The 24,677-nt window shown below is 37.5% G+C and overlaps 1 protein-coding gene across 2 annotated transcripts in view; it reads left to right on the top strand.

Annotated features, from left to right (window-relative positions):
* Positions 1-8,146: 8,146 nt before the first annotated feature.
* The window catches only part of LOC105046227 (GDSL esterase/lipase WDL1), a 32,672-nt gene continuing 16,141 nt past the window's right edge, over positions 8,147-24,677 (top strand). The window contains exons 1-2 of one of the 2 annotated variants that reach the window (XM_010924740.4): positions 8,147-8,869; positions 23,668-23,745. In XM_010924740.4, the coding sequence (XP_010923042.1) occupies positions 8,759-8,869; positions 23,668-23,745 (189 nt within the window). In that variant the 5' untranslated portion in view covers positions 8,147-8,758. The remainder of the gene's footprint in view (positions 8,870-23,667; positions 23,746-24,677) is intronic. The other variant, XM_073258732.1, reaches the window with a different exon arrangement.

Below are 24,677 nucleotides of genomic sequence, written 5' to 3'. Positions count from 1 at the left end.
GGGACGTGCTTTACATTTGTCAATGTCCTCACAATCCCATCAAATATCTTCACCCTGACTATCCCTATCCCAGCCACCTTGCAAGGATGATTGTCGCCTAGAGTCACTGATCCCTCATCTGTCTTGGTGTATATTGCAAACCAAGATCTGTGTGGTGTGTAGTGATGTGAGCACGCAGAGTCTAGTGTCCACTCCTCTGTGTAATGCCTGTGACCATCTGATACCACAAGTAGATCATCCTCCTCCTGCTGCCCAGCAACTGCACTCACTGATTCTGAGCCACTTCTTTCTCCCTTCTTGCTCTTCCATAGTAGACATTCTCACTTGAAGTGCCCTAACTCGTTGCACTTGAAGCATTTCATCTCTTTCTTTCCCTTCCTGGACTTGGACCGCCCCCTGGACTTGCTTCTGCCTCTGCCTCTACCTATCCTCTCCCCTACTGCCAAACCCTCTTGGAGAGCCCGATCTCTGGTCAACTTTTCTCTCTGCTCATTAGACCTCAGCACCGAGACCATGTCCTCATATTCTAGAGTCTCCTTGCCGTAGAGCAGTGTAGTCACCAAAGAGTCATATGATCTTGATAGTGAACACAAAAGCAACAGGGACTTGTCCTCCTCATCCAGCTTCACCCCGATATTCATCAACTCCGTGCACAACTGGTCGAACCTCTGAATGTGGCCAATCACATCAGATCCCTCCTGCATCCGAAGACTGTACAATTTTTTCTTCAGCATCAGCTTGTTGCACATATTCTTTCCCATATACATGGTGTGCAACTTCGACCAAAGGCCCTTCGGGGTCTTTTCTTCCAGCACTGAATACAATGCCGCATCCGCCAAACATCCTCTGATCATCGAGCATGCTTTCTTCTCCAACGATGCCCACTGTCTATCTGTCATTCCCTCAGGCTTCTCATCCAAAGTCTGATCCAGATCTGCTTGCACCAGAAGATCCTCCACCCGAATTTTTCACATGAAAAAATTTTTCTTGCCATCAAACTTCTCGACATCGACCTTCATATTACTGCCCATGACTAGATCCAAGCCAAACAAATAATATAAAATCAAGAAGTATAGAATATACCTTGATGGTACCTTGCTGAAAATTTTCAGCACTTGGAATCTTCAACTTCTCGCGCTTGGAACCGCTTCCTCACCACCGTGGCTCTGATACCAACTATTGGAGCATGATCCCAGATCCTCCCATGGATTTTGGGTGCAGCGGAACCAGTAACGAACAGATCTGGAGACTTCTGGACTTGATTAAAGGCCCTTGACGAAATCAGCCTGGTTGCTGTCTTCTTCGTCAACCTTTCATTCCAGATGAAGAATACCTCTGAAATTACCTCTGAAAAATTCAAGATCTGGTACCCAACTAGATCAGGCCTGGACCGAGGTTTTTCAATTTATAGATCTTGAATTAGGATATTCTAGATAGGGAAGAAGGTAGATAGAGACAGACCTTACAGATCTGTCCTGCTGCAGCCTTTTTTGTAGATCTGTTGATGGAGATCTCACCCGCACCTCAAACGACCTCAGATCAACTCCAGATCTGAGAGAGACTTGTATCAACCTCTTCTCAAGAGATTCCAGATCTTGGACCTGATGCTTGGGTGGCTGCAAGAGAGGGAGAGAAGAAAATGGCTGGCGGCTGCAAGGGGGAAGGGGCTAGCGCCTCCCCTGCTTTTCCTAACTTTTTGGGACCTGGCGGCAAGAAATCCTAGGGTTTCTTGCTCCTGGGGCATGGAGAATAGCTGGAGAGAGAGAGAGAAGAGAGAGAGAGACTTGGGAGAAAGAGTTTCGTATTCCTTGGATTAATCAAACCTATACAGTGCATGTATATATAAACACATGGTCAAGTGATCCAAACCCAAAACTCCCTTGACCAACTCTATGGGAGATTAGGTTAACTCAAGCCCATGTACACTTATGACTCGACCTAATCTCACCTATCTTGGGTCTAGACCTGGCCCATAAAGAGTTGGTCCCTTGAGGCCCACATAACCTAGACCTCAAGAACCCGAAAGGCCCACAGCCTTTCAACCTAGGGTCCAACTAGCCCTAGAGCCTCCATGAAGCCCTCATGAATGATGGATCTTGGCCTTAGCCTTGGTCCCCTGGGCCTTGGGCACACCACCTGGATCACAACATTTAGGACACATTTCTCAACAGTCTTGTGGAGAACACCAACATGTTATTTTTTTATGTTGATTAAATTATAATTTTCTATCTCTTTACATGCTTGAATTTGCTTTGATCGTGATCGGCAAAGTGATTCTAGGATTTTGAGTTTGGCTCAATAGTTTTATTTGATAAGACTATTGATTTATTTATTTTAAATTTTTTAAAAATTACTTTCCACTACGTGACCAGAATCCAACATGAGTACAAAGAGAAAATAAGCCGACCTTGGCCTATTGGGAGTCTAAAAGAGGACACCCAACCTCCTCGCATGAAACACAAATTGAATCGAAGCTGACCCTCTCCTCATCTATGTACAAGGAGAGAGTAGGCTGATCTTGGCTTGATGAGTAGGGTGCCCAGAAGAAGACGTATTCTCCCAGCATGAGATGTGAACTGAGTTGAGGTTGAACCTCTCCTTGTCCACATACAAGGAGAGAATCAGCCCACCTAGAAAACAATGACAGTAGTGACAATGATAAGAAATAAGAAGAGATCATTGGAAGGAAGCAAAATAGATCTTTCATTAAATGAAGTTTGGTTATAAAAGATGGGTTTTCCGATCCTAAAAATCTACTCGGATAGACCCCAAGTAGGATTTACAAAAATAGACCAAAAATAAGACTTTTATAGGCCTAAGCATCTGCAATCGTGGCTGGCTCCTCAGTGGCAGAGATCGGGACTGGGGCAGGTACCTTGTCAGTGGCCATCATGGCAAGGACCTTAGTGGCAGCTTTGGTGATATCCCCAGCCTTGGCTCCCTCACCACCTTCCTCCTCGACCATCGAGGCCTCCTCGTCGATGCCTTGGTGCCCCAAATTGAGCTAGGGGAATAGGCTTTGAATTTTGGCTCAATATTCTACCATCTCCTCTACATAGGACTCGATAGCAAATTTCACCAAGTCCTCCCGGTGCTCGATCGAGGCATGATACTCTTCGACCATCTTCTTCTTTGCCACCTCGAGCTCCACCTTCCATGGGACTTGGTGGTGTGGAAAGCCTCGGTCATCCTAGCCTCAGCTTGGGCAACTACCTCCTTGGCTACCTTTGCCATGAATTTCAGGGTATTAATCTCTTAGCTAGCCTCGAGCAGGGCATGCCTAGCCTTCCCCTTGGCCTTTAATGCCTCGGCCATCTTCTCCTCGATGGCTTGAGCTCTTGCCTCGACCTCATCCGCCGCCTGCCTGGACATCCTCAAGACCTTAGCACCTCGATGAAGTACTTGAGGTGGTGAATTTGCTGAAATAAAAAATGTTAGTACTAAAATAGTGAGCATGAGAGAAGAGGCCAAGGCTAACTTACCTAGAGGATCGAGTCATTAGAGTCTTGGATGTGGAACCCAGGGCATTCAGCCTTCATGAGCTCCATATTAGCCAAAAGGATCACCCCCCGAAGCAGATCCCAGGTGACCTTGTAGTCCTTAAGGCTAGGGGTGCAATCAATCCGAGCTGAGTCGAGTTAAGTAGTTGAAAGCTCGAGCTCGACTCGACTCAAAACTCGACTCGAACTCAATTGAACCTTAATATCTCAAGCTCGAGCTTGAATTAATGAAAAATAAATAAAGCTTGAGATCGACTTGACTTAACTCAAATATTAATTAAGTTATACTCGAGCTTGAGTTCGAGCTCAAAATCGAACCTTAACTTATTAATAATATATATTATAAATAAAAATAATATTATTAAAAATATATAAATTTGAGTAGATTCGTGAGCTTTTGAGTCAAGTATCCCACTATTCGAGCTCGATAATAACTAAGTCGAGTCAAGTTCAAATAGCTCACGAGCAGTTTGACTCATTTACACCCCTACTTAAGGCCCAACCTTGGACCCCTAAGACCCCTATCCGACATTGACAAGGGTCAGTTGAGAGATTGATCTGGACAAACTGGCTTGATATGGGGAGAAATGCAATGAGCTCTGAGGCCCCACCTCACCTCGAGGAGTAGAAGATGAAGCTACTTGTGCCTGGGGGCACAATCCCATCACCCAAAGGGGGTTGACGACATGGACCTTGAATGAAGAGGCCCCATTCCTTGACATTGGACCCCGACCTGAAGTGCGAGAGCAATCTACAGTCGATTGCACTAGAATAACCTCTACTTAGCTCCACTTCAGTGTCAAAAAGCCTGGTTGCCACCTTGTTCCTCTTCTAGGCCATGTGCCGAACTGTCTCTAGCTCCTCGGGCTTCATATCTGAAATAAAAGATCGAGGAGAAAAGATTAGAGTTTAAAGATGTGACAAAACTAAAATAAATAATGATCCAAGCCTACTACTGGGATCGACCAGGCTCAAGCCAACTTTGAAGAGTGCCTGCTAAAAAAAGAGCTCTCGAATATCCAGAGCAACATGCTTAAATATGAGCTCAATGATCTCCTCGACCAACCCCCATGATGTGTCAAACCCCCACAACTGCTTGTTCGAAACAAAAAAAAATGCTTCTTCTATCTATGAATGGAGGAAGGAGCACCTCAGATAAGATGATGCTTCATTCAAGGTGAGACATACCACCATTCGATCTCTCAAGGGTGCTCCTTGAAAGTAAAGCATGCCCCATAGTGGTGGATGGTAGGCTCAATGCCAAGGAGAATATAATGGAAAAGAAAGACGGTGATCAACGATCATGAGTTTGACACTATTGAACATGAAACGATCCAAAAAAGTTTAAGTAGTTCTATGACAAAAGCATGGAAGGAAAACAGCAGGCCGGCCTTAAGAGATTCATTATAAAGCCCTATCTGACCTGAAGGGGGCTTAACAATCCAGTCATCTGGACCGATGAGCTCCAATCAGAACTCTAAAGGGACTCAAAATTGGAGGCGGATGACCTCAAGTCCTCGTGGGCAAGGATAAAAGCCACCTAGAAAGGATCATAGGTCATTCCTACTTTCACCTTAGAACTGTTAGATGGGGGATCTAGGCCTCGAGGTGAAGGACAAGTCTTGGTCCAAAGATTAGCTATCCATCGAGGCACTAGGTTGACTCATGGAAAGAAAATAAAAAACCTAAGGAGTTCGGACTCAGAGCTAACCTATAGAAAGAAAAGCCGAAAAGGGGTTGACAAAATAGCTCCAGTGGTTGACCTCGGGGTTCCAAGCTCAAGGAGCTCGATACTAATGGAGGCTTGCTGGAGTGATCAATGATGATCACAGGTGAAAAGCCAGAAATTGCCAAAATAACACCTCCCTATAGTAAAAATGAAAAGTGAAAAGAATTGGGGAACAAGCGATGGCTATTTATAGGATCTCAGATGGTCCCGATCTGATGGTAGTTCATCTAGCCACTATCTTATACTCACCAAGTGTCAGCCTCAGATTGGGGGGAACTAACCTCCTACGAATCACCCACGTCAACAGCCCAGATTAGATGGCCAATCACTTGGGTGCATAGGGTCATGATACGTGGCATGTCCGCTGCTCTCCCAGCTCACCCGTTGAGATGCATTTATTGCAAATGGCTTGACTTCAATAATTGCTTGGCCTCAGCCATTGACATCTACTCCCTTCACTCGACCTCCATGAGAACTCAATCTTAGGAGTAGGGGTATTGATATAGCTGCATCACCCTGACCTCGATCAGAAAGTTTTTGGCTCAGATTTTGGATGCGCTCGGGCTCAACCTTGGCCTTAGCCATCCTGATGTCCTCGGTCTATATGGCCACTTTGATCGACCCGAGCTCTTTAGTCTAAGCTGACCTGGCCATCTTAGCCAATCTCACCTCCTCGACTGACATTGAGGAGTCCAAACTACATCAAATATTTGTTGATTTTGGAAGACGATCGCATCCTCCAATTGTAGTGAGCCAGATAAGACATCCATAATGGTATAAAGAAAGACAAGGGTGATAGTTAGGCAACAGCTTGCCCCAATGCATCCAAGACACGATGTGCGATCTCCGCCTGTGCAATTCGCATGAATGTTCCGATAACAACTGCCTCCCTATATGGGAAAGGCCACTACTTTCCCACTATAAATAGAAGGATAAGAGTGTTTCTCTTTCTTCTCTGATGGTCTATTGTTGGATGCATTGGGGTAAGCTGTTGCCTCTCCACTTTCTAAAAAGTGGAGGGAAGAGGTAAATCCTAGAAAGTGGAGATAGGACCTCTTGTTTGATTAAAGTTTTAAGAGTAGAGAGAATAAAAAAATCTCTTCTTATGAGAAGATACTTCCTACATTTTATGAAAAGTGAAAATTCATGAGAAAGATGGATTTTGAAGCTTCTCAAAAGCCTATGAGATAGAAATTGATTATGCATTTTTTTCAAAAATATCTTTTTAAGATCTATGACTAAGATTTTGTAAAATATCAATAGATGGTTATGATGATAATGATATTGTAAATATGTGATTGTGGAGCATACAAATTCTTAAAAATATCATTTAAATATCATCTTTATAAATAATAATATTATATTATATTAATATCATTATAATATTTATGTGAATATAATTTGATATTTTTATTAATATTATAATATTTATTATATTTTAGTATTTATACTAATATAATATTTTTATTAATATTAATATATTATTTATACTAATAAATTTATTATGTTAAATATTAATTTTATATCAATATAATGTTAATATATTAGTATTATATTAATATATTAAATTATTATAATCTAATATTATATTATAATATTTTAATATTATATTAATATTAATATAAATATAATATTATTATTTATATAAAGTGTAGGAGCAAAAATGTATGATTTTATATCTATTAAAGATATAATAGGTATATTCTGCTACCGTGATAGACTGAATTCGGAGCGACATGTGCAATCGGACATGCACCCGCTCCTTGCTCCTTCAAGACATTTGAATCTGTCTTCGTGACTTCATTGCGGTCTCTATTCAGCATGTCTTCCAGGAAGCGAACAGTATTACTGATTAGGTTGCCTCTTATATGGTTGCATATACTGGTGATTAGATCTGATATTAAGATCAGACTTACCCACATCCACTATATGATATTTTATTTTTGGATCTTTTGGGATTTACTCACACTAGATCAGGTAAGTATCCGCTTGTATCAAAAAAAGAGATATAATAGGTATTCTACGTAATTTTTTTTAAAAAATAGATGCTCAATCAAATATAAGTTACTTTGCAATAAATATGACTGAGCATGGATCAAATTCGATCGAGTTAAGAAAAAAACTTTATCTGATTGAACTCAATCGGAGTGAAGAAAATTCAACTCGCTACCAACCGTTTATCATGTATAAACTATTTGAAAATGAAGTAGACAGTTTGTAGCAGATTTGGGTGGATTGTGTTAGTTTAGACTTCACTATTGATCCAATATTGATTTTAAGTCCAATGTTGGCCAATTTAAGCTTTTTTTTTTGTCAATTTAATGTAACAAAGACCTAAACCTTATAAGTTACAAATTTTGGATTTATTTTTGAACCTGTATAAAATAAAATAGAAAAAAAAATTTACTCATCTGAAAGTTACTACATCTAAAAGCTTTCACTTTAGAATTATCTCAAATTGGTGTGCTTCTATCAATAATTCAATATTAATATTCTTATGAATTCAAATGGGTGATGGAATATATTTTAGAATAAAATATTGAAATCTAAATGATGCCATCCTAAAATAAAAGTGAGTTTATAAAATACTACATCGGTTGAATTCGATTTCATATAGATTAAAAATATAGGAACCAAATCCGATCGTAAATAATTAATTTTTTATAAATTCCAATCCGATTCCATCCGATTTATATCTTTCAACTAACCAAAATCGATGTTTATTGGGTCGGCTTGGATGAATTTCTTCGGATTCGATTATTTGCATAGTCTTAATAATAAATTATTTTTTCATAATAAATTTAAAATATCAATTTTTTAAAAATTATTTTAAAAAAATTATTTTTAGAAAAAAAAATTTCACGGATCAAAAAAGTCCTTGATTCAAGAAAAAATTACTTCCCATCAGGAATTTCCTTTCGCAGGGCCAACTCCATTCACACGGGACGTCTCTCGTCTCGGCCGCAAGCCATCTAGCAGATCTCAGCTCGGATTGCGGCAGCAACAATCATCATTTTATCTTCTCTGGCGGCGTGCTGATTCCTTCAATGAGAGAAGGGGGACGGTTGGGCTGTAAATTGTTGGCTGGGAGTATTAAATTGATGAGACCCACCATCCCGACACCGGACCGCGAGGGAGAGGAGCGTGCAGGCCATTCATTGCTGGTCAGAGGAGGGAGGCAAACGCTGCTAAGTTGCAGGCGAGGGAGAGAGGAGAGTAAAGCACACCCGTTCGTCGCCAACCGTGGGGAATGAGTCAAACCCCACCTTGGTGGTTGGTATCAGTCCAGAGCTTAGGCCATCAAAGATCCACTTCGTTAGGCGCCTCCTTAGTGGTTGGAAATCCCTCCGTCATCAAAGACGGCATCTTTACTGCGACTGCTGCTGCGGTTTACTCGCCACCAACCTCAACTTGAGGTCATTCATTATATACATTCACACACACACAGAATGAGGGAGGGTAGATAAAAGGGGTTAGAAAGAGGAGGAGAAAGGAGTATCGAGGAGGAGGAGGAGGAGGAGGAGGAGGGATGGTCGGGCCAGGGCGGCCGGTCTTCGTTCTTTTTGGCTCCTCCATCGTCCAGTACAGCTTTAGCAACGGGGGATGGGGAGCTATCCTCGCCGACGTATACGCCCGCAAGGTACGCAGCCTCCTCACCCTCTTTTTGTCATCCATTTGATATAAACCCCACCTCTCAGTCCAAACAACCTGTTTCCCTATCTAAATAAATGCAAAACTTTTTCACAAAGCAATGGTATGAAGTATCACGCAGAAAGTTGAGACTCAGTAGATTATATTCCTTAACCAGAAACTGTACTCACTTTGACCTACATTAGAGATGGAGAGCAAACAGCTGGATAGGAACCTAGAGAACCTAGCGATCCAAGCTGAACCCAAGCTAGACTAGTGCATTCAAGCATGAGGCTTTCCCCGGGTAGAGATAATAGAGATACGCTGGCCCCGCAAAAATATATATCCTTACTACGTTTTACCCATTTCTTACCACTTATCCTGTTCTTGAAGGAACAACTAATTTCTGTTCCTCCCCTTCAAGCCATCATGCCTCAGACATTATGCCACACTTGGATATGAATTTGCACTGCAGTATTCATGGTAATGCTGGGATTATCTGCTTTATTAATAGAAATGTATCAGCAACGATATTGTGTGCATCTGCCTAAAATCATACAACTGCAAATAAGCTTACCCAGCTTGGTGAATGGAATGTTCATCTCTCTAGTGTTGAAGGCTACACTTTCTACGGTGCCACATCTCATGTGGTTCTCTTTTAATTTATGAAAGTGGAATGCTGCAAATTGCTGGAAGGGCACTTCCTGTTGTTGCTAACACGCCCAAACTTCCTCAGGTTGAGTTGCTTGTTTCTTTTTTAGTGGTTATATTTTTCATCTTCGAGTATACGGTGTTTCTTTTCTTGTTCTATAAGAATGTTTTTTCTATTTTGGACTTTCTGATCATGAACTCCCCTCAGACTTCGCATGCGGTCTTCATTGTGTAGACAATTTAATATAGTGGTTGGCTGTGAAATGATTAGTTTTACTTTGGTCTTGTAGGAAAATTTCTTCATGCTTCACCTCCCACCAAAAAGAAAAGAAAAGAAACACCATACACACACACACACACACACAGTCCAGTTAATTTGTTGCGTTGCAGCATTTGGTTGAATTACTATTTCAAGTCTTGTTGAGGGAAGTACTTAAAAAATTGTCACCTGAACCAATGGCATTCAATTGCAGTGCTTCTTGAAGTCGCATTTTAAAAAAGAAGACATTGACTACTTGGTGCAGATATCAACTCCAATGCATATCCTCCAGTCTACCCGTAAACATGTCAAATTTAACTCTGCAGTTGCTAACTTCCATCTTGATCCACATTATTGTGCTTCTTTCGAGCCATTCTTCATTTTCTTGGTGAGGGCCTTGGTGCTCTATTCGTCAATTTATCGAACCATGGTTAGTTGGCTGACTCTATGCCCTCCAGTCCATCTTTTTCACTTCCTCCTCTACTCTCTGGCATTTTGCATTGCACTGCTACATTGAACTCATTTTCTATTTCCAATGTGCTAAGATAGGGCAATTAATCAGTGGATCATCTTGCTAGCCCGCATGCTAATTTGCACTTCAATTCTATAGCTCAGTTATCCCAACATATCAGGTTTCTTGTTATAGCAGATGCTACTAGTCCTCAATTTATTAGACATAGACCATGTATTTTTCTTTCTTCCGTGAGATCTTCTGACCTCCTATCGTACCAAATTATGTTCTCAGTCTCTGGACCAAGTCGGGTTTTCTTAAGTAGTTTCTGAACTATAAAATCCTAAACTTTAGTCCCTTAACTATCTGAACCGCCTTAATATTATCCTCAGATGCGATTCCGATGGTATTCTCTCACCGGAGTCCGATGTGGCAACATCCAATGCTAATGTGGTGCTTACATGGTATTAAAATTTGAAAAAAAAAACAATGATGTGGTGCTTATATGACATTATGTTTCTTTTCCCATCGTATTTTTCTTTCTTCTTCTTCCTCCAGTCTCTCTTCTTTGAGGATGATGGAGTCATGGAGAAAAGAGAGTTTGGAATGGGAGAAGACCCAATGCCGGCTCGATAGGAAGCATTGGGAGGAGACTGTGGGAGATGAGTGAAAGAGAAGAACCAAACAAAGGAGGATGCGGCCATGGAGGGAAGGGGTTTTTCTTTTTTCTTCCTTTTCCATTGAGGTTTTGGAGACGAGAAAAAGAGAGATGGAAGACGACAGATTTGAAAAGGAGTGGGTAAGGAGAGTTCGGTGGGATGAAATGGTGAGAAATAAAGAAGAAAAAATGGTGAGAGAGTATGAGAATCGGGCCATGGAGGGAAGGGTTTCCTTCTTTCTCTTATTTTTCTATTAGAAATTTAGAAATGAGAAGAAGAGAGATTGGAGATGAGAGATTTGGGGAAGCAGATAAAGATTTTGGGAAGAAGATGAACATTTCAGAAAGAAGATGAAGATTTGGAGAAATGAGATGTTAGGATTTTGACATTTGGAAAAGAAGAAAATAACATGGCTCCACATAAGCATTGGAAGTTGTCATGTCAGACTTTCAGTGAGAAAAAACCGCCAAAATCACATCTGAGGGCAACATTAAATCGGTTCAGATAGTTAGAGGACTAAAGTTTAGAGTTTGATAGTTTAGAGACTATTTAAGAATATCTAACTTAGTTCAAAGACCTGAAACATAATTTATCCAAAAAAAGAAATAAAACCATTCCACAAATCTAGCATGCTGCAATATATAAATGAATTTTATCTTTGGGCCCATTTAGATAATTCTTCATACTAGAGTAGTTGGGTTCCATGTCTGCACATTTTTACCTGCTTAGTCATGGGTCAGTTCTTTCAGGTTTCCTTCACTTTTCTTATTTCTGTTTTACCTTATCTTGCTTCTTAAATTGGGACGCTTATGGTCCTTTGACGACAACCTCTCACTTACATCCAAGGTACAAAGCAAACTTCTTCTTAGGAGGATGTTATCTTCTTCATCTAGCTGCTGTTTGAGATCCTTCTATATAGGGCTGGTAAAATATGATTCGACCCATCAACCCGATCCGTATTCGACCGGCTATAAATAGATTTGGGTTTAAGCTAAACGGGTTTAGGTCATAAACAGATCAATCCATTTATTATTTGGGACGGATTTGGATTTTAGGTATCTGACCCATTTAATCTGTTTAATATTCAGATCGGATTGAGTGAGATAACTCATTTAATCCATTTAACCTATTTAATATGTTTAAAACTTATTTAACCTATTTTTGATCCATTTAATCCGATCTATTTAAGCCGTTTAACCCGTTTAAAATCTGTTTAACCTGTTTAAAATCTACTTAACCTATTTTTGACTCATTTAATCTGACCTGTTTAATCTGTTTAACCCATTTAACCTAATTTGATCTATTTAATAAATGGGTTAAACGAGTCAGATCGGATTACCTGTTTAATAAACAGATTGAGTTCAGATTTGAATTTTTGACCTATTTAATAAACAGGTCGGATTTGAGTTGATGATTTTCTGATCCGACCCGCATTGACCCGATCTGTATATAACCCTACCCGACCCAATTGCCATCCCTATTTTTATGCATGCTATGTCACTTCGATTGAATTTATGCATTATCAGCTGGTTTTGTGATTTTATTTTGCAATATGCTTAGTGTTAACCATCTAGAATTTTCAGTATTTTCTTACCATGTTTTAAACATGTAATTTTGTTGGACAGATCTTCTGATAATTCATATATACTAGTAATGCTGCAAAAAATGTTATTCTTGCCTTGTTTCCAGGCGGATTTGTCTAATTCATTGGGAGAGACTTCATTCTTCTAGTCAGAATTGTGTGCTTTAGTGAATGGAAAATTTGCATAATATGGTGAACCAATGCTTAGTATACATTACTCTTTTGTCCAAAAGACACAAGCTTGGGAGAGTTTATGATGTTTGAATAAAGCTTGCGTCAGTTCAGTTACTGGTACAATCATGGAAGAAAATCAGAAGAACTTGGTTTTGGTTTAGGGTTTTTAATATATTGTCCTCAAACAAGGATCTTCCATCCCACCCATCCTCCCCCCCAGAGAGAGAGAGAGAGAGAGATGCATGAGGTTGTCCTATGAGCTCCTAAGCTATGACTCGTGATCCTTCTTAAAGCTATGACTCATGATCCTTCTTAAGGCCCATTGCAAGTGCAGGGGATGCTGAACCAATCACAAGTGCTAGGACTTGACGGCAAGGAAATGAAGTGGAAAAACAGAAAAATGGATAGGTGGTGTATCAGAAACTTGAGAGAGAGAGAGAGAGAGGGAGAGAGGTTTCTCTGAGATCTTTGTGTATAGGTCATGCTCATTTTATGTGTCTTGGTTATCTTTGTTGCACAATTACTTTGTTATATGTTACCTTCCGGACCATGTAGCTATCTTATAAGTTTCTGCCTATTCTCTAAAGACATGCTGGATATGACCTTGGATGTATTTCTCTACTTGATCTTGCCTCTGGCCCTATCGTTAGGTAAGTCTTCACCATCTATCCATTTTTTTTGTGTTAACTGTTAAACCCAAGATAAGTTTTCTCTTGGATACCAGCAGGAACAATTTAACAAACAATTACAATAGTGCTATATAAATTTGTTAGTTAAGAATCAATGAAGAAATTGAACAAGAAATAATCAAGTAAAGATGGGAACGAGGTTAATGCACCGTTGCTTGAGGCCTTACATGCACTTCACCCTTTGCTGCATCACAAAGTTACTGACCTGTGGTGTCAAGTCTAAATACCTAAATGTCCGGATAGGACTCTATGAAGATGAAAAACATACAAAGGCATGCGTTATTTTCCTCCTCAAGAAATATAAAACTATCTTACTTTTCAAAGAGAGGGTTTGCTGTTAAAAATTTCGAACCTAGAAAAACTAAGGGACTTTTCGCTTAACCCATATGATAGGGATGAACATTAAAAGTATTGAAATTTCGTATAGGGACGTGTATGTATGTTTCAAATTTTTTTTTTTCTAAACAACACAACGGAATAGAAGATTAAAATATCTTTTAATTTAAATCATATATATATAAAATATAGAACATAAGAATCTACTTCATATGTTGAAATTGAACACATGTTGAATTTTATGCTGAAATTAAATATGTGATCGAATCACATACCTATTTTATTATTTTTTCTTCAAATCTGGATCTAGAAAAAAATAGGCTCTCTCTTAGCCGTGCAATTGCTCAGTCTCTATAGGTATCTACTCAGGATCAGTCTGAAACAGTCCTCTTTGGTATTGATCTTTTTTCTCCAAAAACAATCATCCTGCGAATCTGAATGAAATCTGAATCGCGATCAACTCTTTTATCCTTTCTTTGATCTTTTTTTTTTTATCTTCTTTTCTTGTTCTTTTTTTCTTGATTATGAAGCAACCAATGTCTAAAAACCAGCAAGTAAAGGGGGACGTCCAAATACCCTTTGGGCATGAAGATGGAGGACACCCAATACCTTTGGGTGTTGGAACCAAAGGGAAGAAGAGAGGGAGACGTGGGGAGACCTTAGGGGACGAGGAAGCTACTGAAAATCTGATCATAAGAGCCTTAGAGAAGGCTCCTTTAAATATGCAAAAGGTTTGAATCTTATTCAAAACCAAATAACTTCTTAATATAAGTCCTACTTGCATTAAGAATCCTAGTAGCCTTAAATATTTGACCCACTTTAGGAGATCCATTAGGCGCCAACTATTGGAGCCTTTTCATCCACTTTTTCACATGCCACATGGGGCTTAGGAGATGCTCCATGCTGGTCCTTCACGCCCTCTTTTATGTGGGCACGTCCAACTTGATCAAATCAAGTAGCGTCCCAATGCAAACAATCAAAGAATTTAATTAAAAGTTTGAACCCTTAATGCATATGATATAAAATCCTAAGGACCCAACAATTGGAGCCTAATGAATTTAATTTATTTAAATTATTAGCAGATAATTATCTTTAATTAATCTTATCAAATAAGAAATTCAAGTACAAAGAAAAAATTGGGTTCAACAATGTACTAGCAAGGTTACTCAGAATCCAATAGGATTTTTTCAAATCCGATTAAGACTTTATTAGTCCAATTGTTTATTCCAGATCTAATCTCCTTGTTCTGTGGCCCCATAGATTCAATTCTATCTAGTAGTGAGATATACCATGATCTCTATCATAGTATCATTGAAACTCTTTTCAATGGATTGGAACGATTTACTCTAACTCATCAAGGATTGTCAATCCTGAGCAATCCTAGTGAGCTCTCACAATTGATCAGTGACACCTAGCAGTATGTAGGGACAATCTAGTAGAACTAAAAAAGAACCTCAAGGTGTAGTTCATATGTGATTCAGTCCCTCTATCGTGAGTTCCGACTAAATGGCATGTCATGGATAAATCGTCAAATCTCATCATTAGTCATATGAAAGATTCGATTAGCTCAAGTTCAATTATGATCCTCATGAAAACTCTTTTCTATCAATCACACTGCTGTGGCCACAAACTCACAGACTAAGCTTCTCAAATCTCATAGAACTACTCCTCTATCAAGATTGATAGATTCAATCTAGATGCGTATCCTACTCCTACAGTGGATCAACTATCACCAACATCCATTATAAGGTCTCAATGAAATCATGTTTATATGTCAGTCAAACTCCAGCAGTCTTACTGCGAGCAATCGTACCATTGCAGATCAAAAGATCATTTATACAACTACAGTATCGAGATGATCACTAAAAAATAAAAATCCAAGTAATCTCTCGTATGGTCACGTTCAGTACTAGTTATTATCTAACAACTATCCACACTCATCGTTCAGTATCTCTACATTGTAGATCAGAGACGCATCTGTCCTGAAAGAAGTGATCTATGCGTCGGTTTATCTAGATTGATCATCGTCCTCGTGATGATACTATGATCGAAAGCATATAAAAATTTTATACATACCTCTAATTTTCAACACTTTAAGAATATGTATCGAAGTATTAATTCCATGGACGATTCAAAGACATATCACTCTTGAATGAAAATTAATCTTATCCTTTTATTGATCAAATTAATATTTTAAGTATAAAATTGTGTCTTAGATTTATTACAATATGTTAGTCATATTGGCTTCTAGAATATACATCTAACAATTTTTCATTTGGACTAAAACCAATTGGCCACTAATCTAAGTCCCATCTTTTCAAGGTGGACTTCCATCTTTGGCTGGCTCAATTACTTTGTTAGTGGATCTGCCACATTATTTGTGGAGTCTACTCTTCGTACCTCTACATATTTTTTTTTGAGGTAGTCACGTATACCGCTGCTCTATGTGCTTGGACTTCTGGTGAGACCTTGGCTCCTTAGCGAGGGCTTTGATATCGTTGTCTTTACAGCACATTGTCATAGCATCTCATGATATGACATTCAGTTCTGCAATTAACATTAAAATCAGATTTTATCCTACATATTTATAGTGTTCTCAGCTTCGATTGATCGATTATTTGGAATCTTTTCAACATACCAAACCAGCATTGCATAAGAGTACACCCCAATGTAGATATTCTACCATCAGCATCTATATATCCTCTCACTCTTAGCTCTGATTTTTCTTCAAAGATCAGGAATAACTTCTTAGTTCTTCTCAAGTACTTAAGGATATTTTCACAACAATCCAGCACTCCCAATTTGGATTTGACTGATATCTGCTCGTGATATTCACAGCAATGGCTATATCAGATTGAGTACATGGCATGACATACTCTTATGCCTAAGAGATATACTATTCTGTGAAAAGACAAGCATCCATTTGGATCTGTCACTATAGACTTTAATTCTAAGAATGTAGGGTGCTTTTCCTAAGTCTTTCATAGAGAATTACTTAGACAACCATCTTTTGATCGAGGTTAGCATGGGAATATCATTCCCAATAAGGAGAATATCATCTACGTACAATATGAAGAATGTTATTGCGCTCTTAATGATCCTCTTGTATATACAAGGTTCCTCTTCGTTCTTTATGAAACCAAATGATTTGATCGCATCATCAAAATGAAGATTTCAACTCCGAGAAGCTTGCTTTAATCCATATATGGACCTTTGCAGCTTGCAAACTCAGTAATCACTATCACCAGATGTGAAATCCAAAAGCTGCTGCATATAGATATCTATTCAGAAAAATAGTTTTCACATCCATCTGTCAGATTTCATAATCATAATAAGCTGCAACAGCAAGCAGAGTGCGGATGGATTTCAACATGGCTATGGATGAGAAGATTTTCTGATAGTCAATGCCTTCGCGCTAACTATAATCTTTTGCCACAAGTCTAGCTTTATAGGTCTCTACCTTACCATCTGTATCTATTTTTTTTTATAAATTTATTTACACCCAATGGGTACTATACCCTCGGATGGATTCACTAAGGTCCATATTTGGTTCAAGTTATAGAGTCAATTTCTGACTTCATTGCATCTAATCATTTCTCGAAATCGATGTCAAACATCACCTCGTCAAAGATATTAGGATCATTACCATCACTCTTCTCTCCCATAAGGAATATTTTTTTACTTCCTCCATAAGCATACCCTTGTATCTTTTAGGAGGATGAAAGATCCTGCTAGATCTATGAGGTGGTGGAAGAATATCAATTACTGACTCATGAATAATGGATTCCTGAGGATCTATAGCTCTTCGTTCTTTATAGACCGTCTCTTCAAGCTCAATTAACCTCCCACTGTCACCATCCTGGATAAACTATTTTTCTAGGAATATGACGTTCTGACTCACAATCATATTGTGATCTTGTGAAAAGTAGTAGTATCCTATTGATTCTTTTGGATACCCAATAAAATAAGCTATTATAGATCTATTTTCTAATTTATCAGCCATCTGTCTCTTGACATAGACTGGACTTCTCCAAGTCTTAAGATAATCTAGACTTAGCTTCTTACCATGCCATATCTCATATGGTATGGTAGGAATGGATTTTGATGGAATCCTATTCAATAAATGAATTGCAGTTAATGAGACATGTCTCCAAACATATAAGAAAAATCAGTGAAGCTCATCATGGATCTGATTATATCTAATAGGATCCTATTCTTCCTTTCAGATATTTCGTTGAGCTGAGATATTTTAGGAAGAGTCCGTTAAGAGACTATGCCATTGTCCTAAAGATATCTCAAAAATTTTTGATTAAGGTATTCACCTTCTCGATCAGATTGAAGAATCTTAATGGATTTGTCTGTTTGTTTCTATACTTCATTTCTGAATTTTTTAAATTTTTTAAAGACTTCAGACTTGTGTTTCATCAGATACACATACCTGTACCGTGATAAATCATCAGTAAAGATAATGAAGTAAATATAACCACTTTTGGTCTACACATCAAATGACCCACACACATTGGTGTATATCAGGGCAAGTAAATTGGTAGCCCTTTCTCCATATCCCATAAAAAGTAACTTAGCTATTTTTTTTCGAAGACAAGATTAGCAAGCTGGGTACGATTCTGAATCAAAAGAATCAAAGATTTCATTCTTTTTCAATTTGTTTATCTTGTCTTCTCCAATATGGCCTAATCTATGATGTTACAAGTATTTTTTATTAATTTCATCTCTGGATCTCTTTTGACCTACGGTACTTACTACTTATTCATTTAAATTCATATTAGCATCAACATGCAAGCGATAAAGACTGTCAATTAAAAGATCACATGCAATCAATTTATTTCATAAATAAATAAAATAAAAATATTTATTAAAATTAAAATTAAAACCATCCTATGTTAGCATAGACATGAAAATTAAATTTCGACTAGCTACAGGAACATAATAACAATCTTTCAAATCTAATCTAAACTTTGATGGTAATCGAAAAGGATAAGTACCAACGGCTTCTGTAGCAATTTTTGCTCCATTATTGATCCGAAGAATCATGTCACCTTTCCTCAACCTCCTATTTTCTATTAGACCTTGCATTGAAGTATATATATGAGCACTCGAACCAGAGTCCAATACCCAACTAGAAGTAGAAGAAATCGTAAGGTTAGATTCAATTATGAGTATACCTTCTGAAGATTTATCATCCTTTTTGATCTTCAAGCTCTCCAGGTAGAGTGGACAGTTCTTCCTCCAATGGCCGTCAGCATCACAGTGGAAACACTTTTTCTTTGCTTCAGTCTTCTTCGAAACATTCTTCTTTGGCTTGCTCTTTTTCTTCCGCTTCTTCATGGATTTATCCTTCTTCCAACCAGACTTTTCTTGGATGAAGAAGTTCGCTTCATAGCGAGAACAATGTCTCTTGAACTCTTCAAAGTTTCCTCAGCAGTGACCAATATATTGACCAATTTGAATATAATACAATCCAGTTTATTCATATGAAAACTTATAATAAATTGACTATATGAACTCGTAAGGGATTGAAGTATTAAATCCATCTGTAATTCCTTTTGTATATCAAGCCAAAGCTTCCTAAGCTCCTCAATGTCCTTTATCACTATTATATAATGCTCATATACTGACTGTCCTTCATGCATCTTCAAATTGAAGAGTCTCTTGGACACTTCAAAGCACGCTGTGTGGCTCTGCTTACTATACAACTCTTGTAGGTGAGTAATCATAGCCCTGACAGTGGGCATATGCTCATACTGGCTCTGCAACTTATTTGACATGAAAGCCAGTACATCGCACTTAATCCGAGTGTCTTTATCCATCCACTTTTCATATGCTATTCTTTGCTCAGCATTAGGATGGTTTGGCAACACGAGGGGTTTCTGGTCAGGTACATTGCCTAATTTTTTAAAAGTCAGGATAATCCTGAAGTTTCTTAACCAGTCTTTAAAATTAGTTTCGATCAAACAATTGGATTCAAAGATGCAGGTTAGAGGGTTTGAAGCTGACATGTTTTAACTACGAGAGTAGAGATTCAAGTTAGACTTTCATACTTTAAATTTATATTTGCTCTAAAAACTTTAAGAAGCAAATAATGACTCCCACCATTTTTCGAATCCCTCCACTCTGTGTGGAAAACAAAAATCCTAATACGACAACTGAATTTCTAATAGGTGTTGTGATCCCACTGATGCCATGTACCTCATCTAATAGTTATTGGTAATATACACACCGATGTGTAGACAACCCTTTGTCCAGATGCTTCTCTAAGCATATTGTAGCGACTTAGTCTCTAAGTTATGTAGGCTTACCTAATAGTTATTGATCACACTTCTTAGTTAAGTCCGGCTCACCGTTTACAAGCGTTCACAAGCAGGTGCAAAGCCATCATTGGATCCTCACCTAACAATTATTGGCTCCAACTCCATTTTTATCCTAGAGCAACTCTTTGCTAATAGAGTGGTTACGTATGTTTGATGCAACTAAACCACTATGACCAGTCGAGAACAATCAACATCAGTACCACGTCCGCTCATCTACAATGGTAGAAAATCTATGGACTTAATATTTATGAGGAGGTTTAGATTTAGGTCTCATCTAATTAGTCATCATATGATCGATCTAATTGGCATGGGCTAAACCAAACCGCTAAGCAATCTTATTCAAGACTCAATCTTCTAAATTGACCAGATAAATGGAGATCAGTGGGGATCCCCCTGTTGCTTTCCTTAGACACTAATAAATTGGTCAAATTAACGAACAGAACCAATTAAATAACCACCTCTCAATTACTTACCTTAGACACAAATAGATTAATTGATCCAAACAGATTAGCTGAAGCAAATCAGGCTCAAACCATCGAGCTGAATTAGGTCCTTAGGTTAATCAATTCTATATATGGGATTTAATTAATTTGATCAACAATAATTGTATAATCTTAAAACTTAATTGACCTAATCCTAATCAATACTTGATCTGGTTTGATCAATTACTTAATCGAATTAGACTCATTATGTTTAAATCAAAAATTCTAGATGCAATCTAATTACATAACTTAATTTTTTGATTTACCTATGACCAAAACCCTCATGTACCAATATAAATTTTAGATTCTAAAACTAAATTTCAGATCTAAATTCATTGCATGAAAGATAAGTTTAAAATCATGAAACTAATTTTCAGATTTAACGTACAAGCATATATCTCATATATATATGTAAATTCAGATCTAAATAAAAATTCAGATATTAACATGATATCATATATCTCATATACAAATCATGAATCATATTGAAACTAATTTTTAAACCTAAATATGTAATCATACATCTCATATATGAATCATAAATTAGGTCAAAATAATTTTTAGATTTATGCATGCATCCATATATCACATATACATGAACTAGAATCCTATCTAGAATAAATTTTAAATCTATGCATGCCTTCACATATCGAATATATGAACTAAAAATTAAATCTAAAATAAATTTCAGATTCAAAGAAATTATCTATACATCTCATGTATCAAAAAAAATAGATTTTGAAATTCTTTTCAAAAATATGTATGTCAATTTTATGCATATAAAATCCATGGCTCTGATACCACTGTTGGAGTTTCGTGTAGGGGCATGCATGTATGTTTCAATTTTTTTTTCTAAATAACGTAGTGGAATAAAAGATTAAAATATTTTTTAATCTAAATCATGCATGCATAAAATATAGAACACAAGGTTCTACTTCATATGCTGAAATTGAACACATGCTGAATTTTATGCTGAAATTAAATATGTGATCGAATCATTTTACAATTTCTTTCTCTGAATCTAGATCTAAAAGAAGATAGGCTCTCTCTTAGATGTGCAAGTACTCGATCTCTATGGGTATCCACTCAGGATCAGTCTGGAATAGTTCTCTTTGGTGTTGATCTTTCTTCTTTAAGAACAATCACCTTGTGAATTTGAACGAAGCCTAGATCGCGATCAACTCTTTAATCATTTTTTTAATATTTTTTTTCTTTTCTTGCTCATCTTCTCTTGATTATGAAGCAACCAAAGTCTGAAAATTAGCAAGCAAAGGGGGATACCCAAACACCTTTTGGGCGTGGAGATGGAGGACGTCCAATACCTTTGGACGTTGGAACCAAAGGGGAAAAGAGAGGGAGGCATGGAGAGACCTTAGGAGGCAAGGGAGCTGCTGCAAATCTGATCATAAGAGCGTTAGAGAAAGCCTCTTTAAATAAGCAAAATATCTGAATCCTATTCAAAATCAAATAGCCTCTTAATATAAGTCCTACTTATATTAAGAATTCTTATAGCCTTAGATATTTGACTCCCTTTAAGAGATTCATTAGGTGCCAACTATTGGAGCCTTTTCATTTACTTTTTCATATGCCACATAGGGCTTAGGAGACTCCCTATGCCAGTCCTTCACGCTCTCTCTTATGTGGGCACGTCCAACTTGATCAAATCAAGTGGCATCCTAATGCAAACAATCAAAAAATTTAATTAAGGGTTTGAACCCTTAATGCATATGATCCAAAATCCTAGAACCCCAACAATTGAAGCTCAATGAATCTAATTCATTTAGGTTATTAGTAGATAATTATCTTGAATTAATCTTATCAAATAAAAAATTTAAGTGCAAAGAGAAAATTGAGTTCAATCATGTGTTAGCAAGGTTATCCTGAATCCAATAGGATTTTTCTAAATCTGATTGAGACTTCATAAGTTCAATTGCTTATTTCAGATCTAATCTCTTTGTTATATGATCCCATAAGTTCAATTCTATTTGATAGTGAGATATACCATGATCTCTATCATAGTATCATTGAAACTCTTTTCAATAGATTGGAACGATTTCACTTTAACTCATCAAAGATTGTCGATCCTGAGCAATCCTAATAAGCTCTTACAATCTACCAGTGACACCTAGCAGTATGTAGTGGCATCCAATAGAATCGAAAAAGAATCTCAAGATGTAGTTCACATGTGATTCAGTCTCTCTATCGTGAGTCCCAACTAGATGGCAGGTCATGGATAAATCGTCAAACCTCATCATTAGTCATACGATAAATTCGATTAGCTCTGGTCCGCTTGTAATTCTCATGAAAATTTTTTTCATCAATAGCACTGCTGTGGCCACAGACTCTCAGACTAAGCATCTCAAATCTCATAGGACTACTCTCTATCAAGGTCGATAGATTCTATCTGAATGCGCATCCTACTCCTACAATAGATCAATTGTCACCAACATTCACTACAAGGTCTCAATGAAACCATGCTTATGTGTCAGTCAAACTCCGGCAATCTCACTACGAGCAATCATACCATCGCAGGTCAAAAGATCATTCACACAACTACAGCATCGAGACGATCATCGACGATCAAGTAGAAATCCAAGTGATCTTTCGTATGGTCATGCTCAGTACTAGTTGTTCTCTAACAACTACCCATACTCGTCGCTCAATGTCTCTACATTATAGACCAGAGACTCATCTACCCTGAAGGAAGCGATTTGTGTGCCAATCTATTCGGATCGATCACCGTCCTCGTGATGATACTATGACCGGAAGTATTTAAGAATTTTATACATACCTCTAATTCTTAATATTTTAAGAATATGTATCGAAGTATTAATTTCATAGACAATTCAAGGACACATCACTCTTTAATGAAAATTAAATTTATCTTTTTATTGATTAAATTAATATTTTAAGTATAAAATTGTGTCCTAGATTTATTATAATATGTCAGCCGTATTGGCTTCTAGGACATATATTTAATAAAAGGATGCTTCATATAGTTAGAGCGAACGGTAACACCAAAAAATTAATGATCACCCAAAGTTTTCCCCTGTACAATTTTATGTCCATATATCTAACATATAAAACCTAAGTCCATGAAGCATTTAGTTTAACATATTTAGTTAACATTTGAATTTCAGTACAACTTCTATTATCACATGGCAACTTTTGTTCTTTTCTCTGTGCTTCTGAATAGGCTGATATTTTGCTGCGAGGATATGTTGGCTGGAACTCAAGACGTGCTCTGCAAGTGGTTGATAAAATCTTCCCTAAGGTATAAATTATGATTTCTTTGAACATCAAATCATTGAATAACTTAGATAAGTGTTTCACATAATATATGTTTAAAGGACTACTCTTTTAGGCGATTGTATAATTGGTTGGAACTATTCTAGCTCATTTTAGAATGCTTGTATGTCTTTCCAAGTGGTCAGCTGGTTGCATGCAAAATTTATTGTAAATGTATGAGGCCTTCTGTCAGAGAATTGGTTCACTTTATACAGCTCATATTTATCTTGGCTACCTCTTGTAATGGCATAGAAAAAATATAATGACATCATTCAATCACATATATTGGTTTACTCGAGCAAAAAATGCCAATACTTCATTCAGGTCTTGAAAAGTCGAGCTTATTTGCTACTGCTTCTCTATCTACCAAAGCATCAGAACCTATAAGTTACACCCATATCTTCAGTTTATAATGCAAACTTATGAGCCATCTGTTCATGGCCCACGAAGCCTTCAATCTCTCTCTCTTTCACCACCCTATCCAAGTATTATATTTAGATAATGTAATACTCAAAATTAGTATTAAAAAAAGTCCTGCAGCGTCGCTCCTTATTCTCGAGATTTCGCTAGTTGTTAATCTCTTCATCCAGTTGAGATCTCCATGCCTTTTCTTTGATTCAAGATTCCTTTCGAAAAGCAAGTAAACAAAAAGGGAAGAATATCTATTAAATCCAATAAGAAAATGCTTGATTGACCGAGTTGTAATTATCCTAAGCTTCTTCTTAAAGAAACCATGTGCATCTCCGCATCCTAGTGTAGATAATGTGTGACACCTATTTACTTCCATCGACATATGGATATAACTAACACTTCCACTGATCTTTACTGTCAAGAACCATATTCTTTTTTTGATTAAAAAAAGAAAAAAAATAATCATCAAGCCTTTTCCTTCCATTTTTTTGTTAGCTTTAGAATCAT

Source organism: Elaeis guineensis, chromosome 5 (genome assembly GCF_000442705.2).
Source record: "Elaeis guineensis isolate ETL-2024a chromosome 5, EG11, whole genome shotgun sequence".
NCBI lineage: Eukaryota > Viridiplantae > Streptophyta > Magnoliopsida > Arecales > Arecaceae > Elaeis > Elaeis guineensis.
This window is presented reverse-complemented; position numbering and strand designations above follow the sequence as displayed.